This window comes from Aphis gossypii, chromosome 2 (genome assembly GCF_020184175.1).
Source record: "Aphis gossypii isolate Hap1 chromosome 2, ASM2018417v2, whole genome shotgun sequence".
NCBI lineage: Eukaryota > Metazoa > Arthropoda > Insecta > Hemiptera > Aphididae > Aphis > Aphis gossypii.
Genome location: NC_065531.1, coordinates 6,759,577 through 6,772,882, shown reverse-complemented (window position 1 = coordinate 6,772,882; position 13,306 = coordinate 6,759,577). Strand labels below are relative to the sequence as shown.

At 28.9% G+C, this 13,306-nt stretch overlaps 1 protein-coding gene across 2 annotated transcripts in view; it reads left to right on the top strand.

Annotated features, from left to right (window-relative positions):
- LOC114125752 (laminin subunit gamma-1) overlaps positions 1-12,182 on the top strand; it is a 54,537-nt gene extending 42,355 nt beyond the window's left edge. For both annotated transcript variants that reach the window (XM_027989519.2, XM_027989520.2), the window contains 21 exons: positions 725-913; positions 1,012-1,237; positions 1,892-2,001; positions 2,133-2,282; positions 2,359-2,531; positions 3,317-3,449; positions 3,537-3,761; positions 4,525-4,710; positions 4,780-4,977; positions 5,749-5,945; positions 6,871-7,086; positions 8,211-8,481; positions 8,900-9,206; positions 9,296-9,406; positions 9,542-9,746; positions 9,847-10,090; positions 10,160-10,362; positions 10,424-10,582; positions 10,713-10,830; positions 11,161-11,273; positions 11,353-12,182. In XM_027989519.2, the coding sequence (XP_027845320.2) occupies positions 725-913; positions 1,012-1,237; positions 1,892-2,001; positions 2,133-2,282; positions 2,359-2,531; positions 3,317-3,449; positions 3,537-3,761; positions 4,525-4,710; positions 4,780-4,977; positions 5,749-5,945; positions 6,871-7,086; positions 8,211-8,481; positions 8,900-9,206; positions 9,296-9,406; positions 9,542-9,746; positions 9,847-10,090; positions 10,160-10,362; positions 10,424-10,582; positions 10,713-10,830; positions 11,161-11,273; positions 11,353-11,481 (3,863 nt within the window). In that variant the 3' untranslated portion in view covers positions 11,482-12,182. The remainder of the gene's footprint in view (positions 1-724; positions 914-1,011; positions 1,238-1,891; positions 2,002-2,132; positions 2,283-2,358; positions 2,532-3,316; positions 3,450-3,536; positions 3,762-4,524; positions 4,711-4,779; positions 4,978-5,748; positions 5,946-6,870; positions 7,087-8,210; positions 8,482-8,899; positions 9,207-9,295; positions 9,407-9,541; positions 9,747-9,846; positions 10,091-10,159; positions 10,363-10,423; positions 10,583-10,712; positions 10,831-11,160; positions 11,274-11,352) is intronic.
- The last annotated feature ends 1,124 nt before the right edge of the window (positions 12,183-13,306 follow it).

Genomic DNA, 13,306 nt, shown 5'->3' with positions numbered 1-13,306 from the left:
CATTTTATAATCAACATCAATATTTCACAAATAGTGTTTCTTGGTATACGTTCAACAGTTTCTCGAAGTATGTCAGACCGTCGATATTATTTTAATTCATATAATATTAGTATTTATCAAACTTCATAAAAATACGTAATAACTTAAAAGGTTTTTTAAGGCCAAATGTTTGTATCGTGTACCTCTAAGTATAAAATATGTATTATTATGATGACTTATAAGTGTAACAAAATCTATAATGAAATCAAAATTTGACATATTTTTTTTAAGTGCTCAATTTTGACCATTTATTCTATTGTACTTACATATCATCATATCATCATATCATCATGTGTAACGTAAAGTAGATATATAATTACTAAATAGGTATATATAAATACTAATAATCGGTATTCTTAATCTTAACAAATTTAAACATTTAAAATCTGTTGTGCATTTAGGGTTTGATATAAAATCGTAAGTTCAACTGAAGGTTGGATTTCAAAAAATTGTAACATTACTGATTTTACATCATGTGTAGACATATTATTATCTAGGAATGTTTTTTTACAAGTCTTCTATAAATGCAATTAAGCGTGCTCAAAAATACATTTAAACAGCAGTCTTTGATACACTGTTGCGGTTCTTTTGTCCCACAAAATATATGTTGAAGTCATATGAAATCGCTATTAATGTGTAATAACAATAATTCACCGGTTTTATATTTTTTTAATCCTGTTTTCAGAATGCAATTGCAACGAGTTTTCTCACCGATGCTTTTTCGACAAAGAACTGTACGACCGGACCGGACACGGAGGACACTGTCTAGACTGTGCCGGAAATCGGGACGGAGCGAACTGCGAGCGGTGCAAGGAGAACTATTATCAGAGGAAAGGCGACTCGCACTGTTCGCCGTGCGAGTGTAATGAAGTTGGTAAGTGTAGAATGCAACAACCAACTGATTTTTTCAGGTTTTTTTTAACGTTCTAAAATGTTATACGGTGTTTCTAAGAATTTTTTTCTTTACCACAGGGTCTTGGAGCTTGCAGTGTAATTCCGAAGGAAAGTGCCAATGTCGTGCGGGCGTAGCGGGTGACAAATGTGATCGGTGCGCCGACAACCATTTCGATTTCGGACCAACCGGATGTAAACCGTGTGGATGTACCGTGGCTGGTAGTCTGGATAACGAGCCAAGGTGTGAGCCCGAAAACGGAAATTGCATTTGCAAGGAGAACGTCGAGGGAATTCAATGTAACAAGTGAGTACAACACGTTTCTTTTGACAATCACATGGAAAAAAAACATCATTAATATAATTATACAATATTATTAATATTTGAAATTCGATTATTTATTCTGTACTCTTCACTACTCTCTAACACTATGGTAGAATATGATGTTGAAAAGAATATTGCTCTCTTAGTTTTCTTGTGACCTCATTTACCACTGAAATATAGAATGTCAAAATTAAATTTTTGTAGAATAAAGATGTGATACCTAATTAAACTGAGGGATTGAATTGTCAGTTCTAATAATATTGTCTAACAAACACATCAGTTAAAAATCTGCACAATCATTTTGAATCTAAGATAACTGAAACAAAACTTTGAGTACATACAACCAATACAGTAATACATAAGTTATAATGTAAAATAATAAAATTTGATTTTGAAACCAAGCAAGTGAAATTCTTAAGCTATACGTGTTGATTGTATTCAATAAAATAATGTTATTGTTATGACACATGTTCGGATTGTATATATATAAAAAATATATATTACTTTTTTGATTTATCGACAAATGCGAAAAACGATAAAACAGAATTACACGTCTAGATATGCTTGTAATATATATATATATATATATATATATATATATATTCAATCGATAAATATTGTTATTTTATTACACAGGTGTAAACCGGGTTTCTTCAACTTGGATGAAGACAATTTATTCGGTTGTACGCCTTGTTTCTGCTATGGACATTCTTCGGTATGCCAGTCCGCTCCCGGTTATTCGAGAGGTACCTATATTGTTTTATTTATTTTTTTTTTTTGCCATCATTACAACACTCTAAGTGCAATCAAATTGTATTTTGTTATTTACGTGTGCGTCTGTGTCTACTACATCATCTGTATATTTATGTGTTTTAAGTGTCTATTGAGAGCGTATTTGTTCGTGGCAACGAACGTTGGAATGGATCGGACATCTACGGTAGAACGGTGTTGCCAGTTCACAGTCCTTTCAAACAGTCGTTGGAGATTTCCTCACCGTCGAAAGAAGCCGTTTACTTATTGGCACCGGGTGAGTTGTTGACACCTATTAAAAATCCATTTACTTACCTAAAACCTATTACTATAATATTGCGAAAATATTGTAGAAAAGTTTCTCGGAGACCAGCGTTCCAGTTACAACCATGATTTGACCTTCAAACTGAGCATCGGTGAAAACAGCCCCGATCCAACTATCAACGACATCATTCTAGAGGGCGGTGCCGGTCTTCGCGTCACTCAAGCGATATTCGGACAAGGAAACACATTGCCATCTGACACGGTAAATGTCTTGTATATCATTATATTTTAGGGCAACGGTTCCAAAATTATTAGGCTTGTGGAGCTCTTTTTGACTTAAGGTTTTCAAAGAGCTCTTTATCTATTTACAGTTTGACTAATCACAAAAAATAGAAAACGTAAATTAAATCCAGAGACAATTGTTTGTGGTGATTATATAAATACAAAAACGAGTTATACCAGAAATCTTATATATTAATATCGAGTATTGACATATCGTATTATGTTATAAAAATAATTGAGTATTAAAAAACCGTATTATATTGATCTCAATTCATTACTGAGTGACTGGTAAAATATTTTTGTTTTAAGAAAAAAATAAAATATTAATAGCTAATTTGCTGCTATTATTCTATAAAAATATTGACACTTTAATGAATGTAATATAATTATACATTTATAACCGACATAAGTATGAATAAAATTATGGATATCACCCATAGACGAAATCAAGTTTTTATTTATTTTTATTATATATTTATAATCAGTATTCATTGTCGTATGGTTTTAATAATTAATTTACATACGTTAAGTAACTAAAGTTTTACTGATATTATTAATAGGTTTTTAAATTTTAAATTACTCAAGGCTATTATTTAGCCCAATATTAATCTATCAACCTTGAAAATTACTGAGCACAATCAGTTTATACGAATGATCGTTTTAACATGATTATTACAAACTCTGATATTTTAATTCATCATCACGATAACAGCGATTCATCATTATTATTATAACGATATTGTTTTGAATTTCTCCTATATGTAGCCAAAAATGTACAAATTCCGCCTTCACGAGAACCCAGACTATGGCTGGCAACCCAGGCTGTCTTCGCGAGATTTCTTCAGCGTCTTATCAAATTTAACAGCCATTAAAATACGAGGAACATATTCCGACAGAGGTATGTCATGTCCGATGAAAAAAAAAACATTTGCCTACACTCGATAATCGTGTATGATATATAATATTATTTACGATTTTCTAATAGGCGTTGGGTTCCTGGACGATGTTTCACTTCAGACTGCCCGGCGCGGCGCTCCAGGATTGCCGGCCAACTGGGTCGAGATGTGCACTTGTCCCGAAGGATACATTGGACAATTCTGTGAATCATGCGCACCTGGTTCTCGGCACGAACCTACTAGTGGTGGTCCTTTCTCTCCATGTGTCCCGTGTAACTGTCACGGTCATGCTTCCATCTGCGATGCGGATACAGGTAATAACGATCTTTATTTTTACCTTTATCATAACTTATAATATTATAAAGGTATCTACTTAATTAATACAGTAAACGAAGATAGTATTTTTTTCGAATAAGTTAATAGAGTAAAAGTATTTTAAATAATTTTTTTTAGTTAATATATTTTATATTTTTAAAATGGAGTAAAAGGTATTCAGATTTGAGAAAAAACATTTCATTTTTATTATAAAAATCATGTAGAATATTATTATACATTCAATTATTATAAGTTAATTAGAAATAAAAAATGATAATTTTATGCACACTACCAGATGGTTTATTTTTAAAAATAATTATTAGAGTACTTTTGGGTAATGCGTAGCGTGTATAATATGTTTATGATAATACACTTGTTTTGTTTTACTTTAAATCAACTTAAAATTAAAATACCTTGTTATAGAAAACGAATGAGTGATTTATAGTTAGGTTAAAACTAATACGTTGTAAATAAAATTAATGCAAAAAAAAAAAAATTGATTAAGTTGATTTAATAAAGTTAAAAAATACCTTTTTATTCACTATTGAAATACTTTTTTTAATTAAAAACTTTAAAATATGAATCTGTATTGGTATTTTAGTATATTTTAAAGATTTCTTAGCTATAATATTATTATATTATTATTATCGCCCACATACGCATGTCTTATTTTATTAATGCATAGTATTAATGTTTTGTGATCAAACATTATATCACAATAATAATAAAACATGTAAAATGATTTATGCGTTTTATGCACAGGTCGGTGTATTTGTCAACATAATACGGCGGGCGAGAATTGCGACAGGTGCGCTAAAGGATACTACGGTAACGCTTTGCAGGGCACCGCACTTGACTGTAAACTGTGTCCGTGTCCCAACCAGGGAAGTTGCGTGTTAATAGGAGAAGACACTGTCATTTGTTTGGAATGTCCCAAAGGATACGGAGGTAAACACGCGATATAGGAAGACGAACACGTTTTTTTTTTAAGATTTTAACTAACACGATTTTTCACAGGCCCCAGATGTGACATTTGCAGTGATGGTTACTTCGGTGACCCAACTGGAAAGAACGGACCTATCAGTATTTGTAAATCATGTGACTGTAATTCAAATGTAGACCCGAACGGAATCGGTAATTGCAATCGAACAACCGGAGAGTGTCTAAAATGTATCTACAACACAGGCGGAGCACAGTGCGACCAATGTTTACCAGGTATGTGCTACAAATAATATTATATTTTGTGAAATTTGTACTGATTGATTTATTGCAATCAGGGCCATAAAAAAAATATGGAATAAAAAAGTTTAAAAACAAATGTATACTTATGATCTAAAAATTAGGAAGCTAAGCTCTAAAAACCTATAATATTAAATGTAAAATCAAAAAGGGTGATATATATATATTATATATTGCCCAATGTTCATGATGTCTATCTCATACTAATTCCAGCTTTACTAAAAATGATCAGTATTTTATATTTTAACGAATGTGGTTAATACTAATCAAGTAAAAATTTAATTTTTAGAAAAACGTAAATGTTTCTTGAAAAATATTCTACAAGGTGAAAAATATCACTAAACAAGTTTTAAGAGTTTTAGAATAAATGCAAAATAAAATTTATATTAAAATGATGAGTATTGCTTAAATGATATAAATTATTGAATTATTAATTCATAAGAGTATTTGTGTATATACTCGTATATAATACATTATATTGTGAATATTTTGTAGATGTTTAATTAGGTCCTTTTTATATAATCAATGTTTAACAAAATAATTGAATATATAACGAAATACTTACGTATAAACATTTAATTACTTTATTTCCATCAATATGAGGTCTCCTCAATGATGAAGTAGGTCAAAATGTTTGTAAATTTATATTCTTTTATTAATATTGTACAATACGTGATATATTAAAATATTTTCTCGGCCAATAAATTATTATTTTATCTTAGTTAAATTTTATACTTTGGTTTTCAGGATACTTTGGGGACGCTCTTGCTCCAGAAAAAGGCGATTGCAAACCTTGTGACTGCTATCATCTTGGCACCACTGAGACGGGATTCGGACCTTTGGCATGTGATCAGTTAACTGGACAATGTCAGTGTAAGCCACACGTGATTGGAGTGAACTGTGACCAATGTGAAGCCGGTCACTACAACATAGCTAGCGGAGAAGTAAGTTGCGATGATTCGCATGAAAAATGTTTAGTCATGAAGAGGGAATTTTTTAAGACAGATTTTTTTTTGTATATCGTAAAATTATGGCCACATGTCTATAAAAAAATTAGGAGATAGCAGAAAGAGAGGTCTTGGGGGGGAGGGTCAACATTGTTAGAACAATATAACATATTATAACTTGGTCTATCCATACCCGTTAATAGCGAGAGTTAGAAAGAAATTTAATATAATTCGATACTGACAGTTTTTTAGGAGTTAAGTATAGGCAACTTTCTAAATGCTTGTATGTTGATAGTTTAAGTGATCACTAGGAGTAAAATAAAATATATTGAAGCACTCCCAACGCCAACTTATTAGTGACTATCTCCGTGTGGTATGTATAGTAAAATATGTATACTTATCTATAATCTATATTATATACTTTTTGTCAATCCTATCGATGGATCTAGACTTCTGAATATGTATTTGTAGTTGTTAAATAGTTTACTTGAGTTCGATTAGGCCAAATTAAAAAAAAATTTATTTCGTCTCCTATCATCATTTAAAATTGTATGCATTTTAAATATCTAAATAAACTAAGAGTTATTGAATGAAGTTTAAATATTAGCCTAATAAATATCAATCAGATATAATAACAAACCAAAATCAGTTTTCAAAAGTATAATCGCACTGGTAGGTCTACTTTTATAATTGACAACCTCTTTTGTGATTCAAATAACTGAAAATTTATAACTTCTTTACAACAAATAAAACAAAATTTTTAGGAGTTGACAGAATACACTATAGCTGTCGTGATGTGTTCAGGTATCGACAAACTATATTTTCTAACGACGTTGGCACTTGGCAACCTATAGAAGGATACAGGGGACGCGCAGTCCATATACATTTTAACAATATGATTGTGATTATTAATCGTTTGTAGGGCTGTCAATCGTGCGAATGCGATGCAATTGGTTCCGTCAACAATACCTGCGATACCAACACCGGTCAATGTATATGTCGTCCAGGCATAACTGGCAAGAAATGTGACGCGTGCGAACCTTTCCATTACGGATTTTCAGCCGAAGGATGTAAATCGTGCGCTTGTGATTCCATTGGTTCGGTTTCTTTGCAGTGCGATGCTAACGGACAATGTCCAGTGAGTTTAAAACCATATTCATATACATGTACCGAATAGTAGTATTTACCTATATAACTGATGTTATGAAAAGTACTTTTAAAAACTAATTAAGTAGGTAAGTACAGTACCTATTTAAAAATACAACTTTATTGTGTTATATTTAGGTATTATTCAAATACTTTTAAAAACGTAGTTGAGGCAAATTTGAAACACTATTTTTATTTTTTTTTATTAATTATGACTACTTATTAGTAAATTATATTATAAACTTAAAAATGATTGTTTTTATCATTCAATTTCTTGATTAGAATTTAGATTCAAATATTATTATAACTTTATTTAAGGATTTTGAAAACTAAATTTAAATTATTTGTAAAACTAGTGAAAAATCACTATTAAATTTATTTATTTATGGAAACTTGTTTTTTGTTTTATTTTATTATTCATCGAAACCTAACAATATATATTTAAATTAGTATAAATTCATACTTTTTATTTATTATATTAAACTTTAGTTATTAAAATTTTAAATAACTATTAAGAATGTGTTTTTTATTATCAATTTAAATTATGCATCTATTGTTCATGTAAATATTTTATCTGTTTCATAATAGACATTCTTGTTACAATTGTTAGTTCAATATTAGTTTTAATAGTGTCATATTATATAAAAAGTTAAGATTTTATTAATATTATTAATTTAAAAATAGAATTTGGAAAAAAAGTATTTAAAGAAAAGTACTTATTTATAATGTAGGTACTCAAATATCTGTTGTTAGATCATAGATAGTATTTAATACTTAATATACCCCGGTAGTATGCCCCGTATTTAATACCCCGGGGCATGGCAGAAACCTACGGGTGCCCCATTAGAAATTCTGCCAACTAGGCGTCCGAACTAGGCCTTCGGGCCTACTCCCGGCTTAATACGCCATACGAAATAATAATAATACTTAATATACAAATATATAAATTATTTTATTCAAATCCTTTAATTTAATGGATTATATGATTATTATATATACAGTTTTATAATATTAACGATCGAATGAGGTATAAATCGTAGGAACATAAAAATATTTTATCCACAATTTTACACCAGAATGATTTAATATATTCATATATTTTTTTTAAATATTTAGTGTTTGGAAAATGTGGAAGGAAGACGTTGTGATCAGTGTAAAGAAAACAAATATGATCGTCAGAGAGGTTGTGTGGACTGCCCAGCCTGTTATAATTTGGTTCAAGATGCCGTTTCCTCACATCGTGAAAACTTAAAAAAACTGGAAGACGTATTAAAAAACATTAATAACAACCCTACTGTGGTAATTGACGATGATTTCGAACAAAAACTGAAGGAAGTTCAGCTGCAAGTGGACGAATTGGAACAAAATGCTAAACTTGCAACTGGTGGTATGTAAAAATATATTTGTGCCTACTTAATAAACTTTAATGTTTGATGTTCACAGAATCATATTTAATAATCCATGGTCATTGTTTTATTTTCTCATAACTTTATTAACCGAATTTTTACATTTAATATTTTATTTTACAGTATATAATGTGTTAACTATCATAATTTATAATATTATTATATTGACATACATTTTTTAGTGATTGAAATTAACATTGAAAACAATCTATCTTCCATCATCAATTATGATATTAATAAATTATAATTAAAAAGATTTCCTAGTCATAATCTAGAAAGAAAGTTAAAATTTCTAACTGTCATTTTTTTTATTTACCATTTACTTTATCATAACATAAAAATTGATTTTTTCTTCATCATTTTAAGATGTTGTGTGATTAATGTACATGTGTTTTATAGGTAACATCCCAACGAGTGACAAATTGGTTTCTCTTCAAAGCCAAATAAAAGAAATTCAAGATCTAATGGCCCAAACAAGCAACTGGACTACTTTAGCCGAAGAAAAATCTTTACAAGCTGAAAATAGCATCATGAATATTGAAAAAATGAATGATAAAACAGCTAACACATTGAAAAGAGCGTTGGAATATATTGAAACCGAAGGAGCAACGTCGCTTCTTAAGGCGATATCAAAAAGTAATGAACTCGGACAACAAAGTGACCAAATGTCTGAGATTGCTAGAGAAGCGAGAACATTTTTAACTTCGTAAGTAGTACTCTAGTATTCCATATTACAATAAGTAAATCTTTATATTACATAGATTATACTTTGTGTATTTATATTATTATCTGTAGAAAAGAACAAGAAATTGAAAAAATGAAAGTTACTGCTGCACAAGCAGTGAAAATATCAACTGAAGCATATAATATAACTAGAGACGCTGTTAATCAACAGAAAAATATTAGGTATAATAAAGTTATTTTTAATTATTATGAATAGATTTTTCAGCTTTCAAATATTAATTAATTTATACTTACCTGTCTCTATGTCATTGTCTTAAATTATCTATGATAAATGTTAATGTATAATAATACTTTTAGTGATGAATTAAAATCTTTGGAAACGGAAGTTAACTATGTAAAGGATAAATTAAATACAATCATAACCCAAGCAAATGAAGCACAAGAATTGGTAACTATGGTCAATAATGATTCATTGTCAATATATCGTGATATTTACGCGATAAATTTACCAGATGTCAATGTGACAGTTATGAAGCAAAATATTTCAACTTTAAACGCAGAGGTACGATACATTTTTTGTTACCTACTAAAAAAAATATTAAAAATAATAATATAAACTTAAAAATTGAATATTTTTTAAAAAAAAATAAAATATTTTCTAGGCTGAACAAATTAAGAATGATTTAAGAATGCAAGGAACTGACCAAAATATTATGAACCTTATAAAGGAAGTAGCCGAAGAGCTACAACAATCTGAGATAACATTAGCTCAAGGCGAGAAGCAACAAAGAACCAGAGAAAACTATTTGGCCCAAGCAAATGCTTCTTATGAAAAAGCAGACCAAGCGGTTAAATTAGGTGTTAGAATTTTAGAAGAAGCTCAACAAACACTAAGCACATTGCAAGGTGAGTGTAAAATACCAGCCACATTGTTGAAACAGTTAATCATTAATTTTGTTTAACTTTTCGTTGTAGCATTTGATAAACAGGTGCAAGATAGTAAAAAAAATGCCACGGAAGCCTTAGGACAGGTACCAGAAATCAAACAGTTGATAGAAGAGGCCAAAGATAATACTATTCGTGCTCAAGAAGCGTTGGATGGAGCCGAATTGGGCGCCATAGCTGCTAGGGACACTGCTAAAAAAGCGCAGACAACATATGCTGATCAAGCATTAGAGGTGCAAATATGATAAAACGGTTTCCATGTTCAATATTGATTTTTTATTTGTATCACAATAGGATTCGAATAAAACAAAAAAAGCTGCCGAAGAATTGGCAACCGAGGTTCACAAGTTATTTGACGAAAGTGTCGGCCAGATAAAACGAGTAGAAAATACTGCAGAACGCTTGAAAGACGCAGAAACCCAATTCGAACAGGATCAAAAAAGCATTGACGATGTAAATTCCCATATTATAATATCGCTAAAAATCGAATCGCTTTCGTCGATAAATATTATTAAATACTTAATATATTAATATTATGTTAATTACAATAACAACTTAATGTGTATTATTACATCAATTTTAGGCCAAAACGAAAATCGGCCAAGCAAAAACATCATCATCTGAATCTAAAAAAATGGTAGACAAAGCATTGCAGGATGTTGAACAGATATCAAAAGAATTATTAGATCTGGCTGATAGTGGTAAGTAAAATAGTTTTAATAATTTTTCATGCATAAAATCATATTTAGTAGAAAAAAATCCAAAATGCTACGATTATTTTTTTTTATTCATTCAATAATGCTTTCTCTTAATTTAAAATATTAGTTTTTTCTTACTAAAATTAAATGTTATATTTACATTGTCATTTATCTATGAACTACAATATTACATGTTGAATATTTTTTTTATATTTTGTCAACTTCACCGTTAATATTTGTTAGAAATTTTAAACTATTATTATTATCATTATTTTGTTTTTCATTAACTGTCATTATTTAATATATTTTATTGAAACTATTTTGATATTGTAGATACTGACAAGCTGAGTCTACTTAGTAGTAGATTGGAAACGGCTGAACAAGAACTATTGAACGCTGAATTGGACAAAAAATTAGCTGCTATCAATAGTGCTAAGATTTCTCAAGTAAGTCTCATAATCCACCGGAGTGTATCAATACATTTTATTTCATTATAATGATTGCATTTTTTCACTTTATATACAGGCTCAGTTAATTAACAAACTAAAAGAGGATATAAAAGCATTGACGACCGATGTCAAAAATATCGAAGCGATACGTTTGGCACTTCCGAGTGGATGCTGGAAGAAAACGAATATAGAAGAATTGCGTTGAGCGAATAATATCCTCGGATATCCTTAGGATTTCACGTTTTACCATTTAGTCGTTAATTTTAAGATAATTTACAAATTTTAAAATATTTAAGTCAATTTTATGTGTTCATGAAATCAAAAAGATAGTCATAATATTATGTTATCATCAAAATTTGTTTACGCAAACGAATTATTTTTTATAATACAGTAAGCAAGTTAAAATTTGAGACGGGTGCACATTTTTAATATTTTCTTATATAGAAGAACTCTACATTCATACGTAACTAATTACTTTAGTTTAACACTTAAGAACTTTTTAAGTAACTTAATTAAAAAAAAAAAAAAAAAAAAAAATAATTACATTTTTATCGGTTTATAAAAATTATTTTAAATAAAAGTTATTTTTGTCATTAATTCAAATCAATATAAATTCAGTTTCAAACAAATACTTTTATACTTGTCCCAAAGTCTCTAAGTGTCTTAGAATTAATTTTAAAATCTAAGAATGTACCTATACAAAAGACTTAAGTAATAATTATGCTGTCTTGAGTAGATTTAGTTATATATATTATATTTATATTATAATATTTATGTAAGATTATTTCAATGTGCCAAAGACCAATTTATTATTTATTATCCTACATATATTATGTCTTACTTATATTAAAGCTTTTTTCCTTATAATAGTGTAAAATAAATAAATAAACATAATTAGATGTGAAATATATATATTTTTTTAATCTCCATCCAATATTTCCTTCAGACAAATAATATGTTTCAGTTTGCAACTAAAGACATAAAAATAATTTTAACCAATGAAATAATTAGTAACTAAATTATTACAATTCAAAAGTTTTTTGTTATATTATATTCGTTTTGATTTAATATTTAGTAATACACAACTATGTACCTAGTTATTTTATATCTACCATTCAGAAAGCAAGTTTAGAAAATTATTAATTTTTTTTTTTATATTATACATTGTATTTACCTGTATAAAAATATTAATTTTTATATATCTATGTTAAATATAAATTTTATATCTATTTCTTTATTAAATACTCAGTAAGACATATTTTAAATATCTTTCAAAATAATTAATATTTTACAGCATCTGTGCTCAAATACTTTAAAAAAAAAAACTTTTATAAGACTACCAATATACATTTATGCCAATACACAATCTTATCATAAGCAGCAGACTTCAGTAATAGCAGTCACGTTATATCCGTGTAAGGGGCACGGGGAAAATCTATAGATTCAAGGTAGGTTTTAGTGGATTTTAGTGTTAAATTTATTCCACAGGTACATATTTTTGACAATATTTAACGTATGGAAACTCGCATAAAAAAAAAACTTAATTTTTTATGTACAATCATAATATTATAACTCCATTGATATCATAAGGAAAATCAAATTCAAATTTTTACACCAGTTTTAATATTGTAATAGATACAATAAGAAATTAATTTATCTACAACGAAAACTATTTGATAGGGTTGAGAAAGCGTATTACATTTTATATTGGTTTTCAGAATAAAACGTTAGCCACACAAAATATGTTTCGATACTACTACAATGTTTGTGTAAATAATAATTATTGAAAAATCAAAAATTTAAAAAATAATATTGTCGACGTTTGAGCGTTGATTTTACAGGTCAAACCAATAGAATTAAAATTATACAGAAATAGTATAATCGATGGAATTTACTTATCGCCCCTCGAGAGAGATACACAGTATGAGTTCATAGAACTACATGGTATTATGTACATATAGGTACGTAGGGTTATTGAAATCCATATTCGCATTGTAATAAATCAACACCTTACCCCCGTGGTTACACAT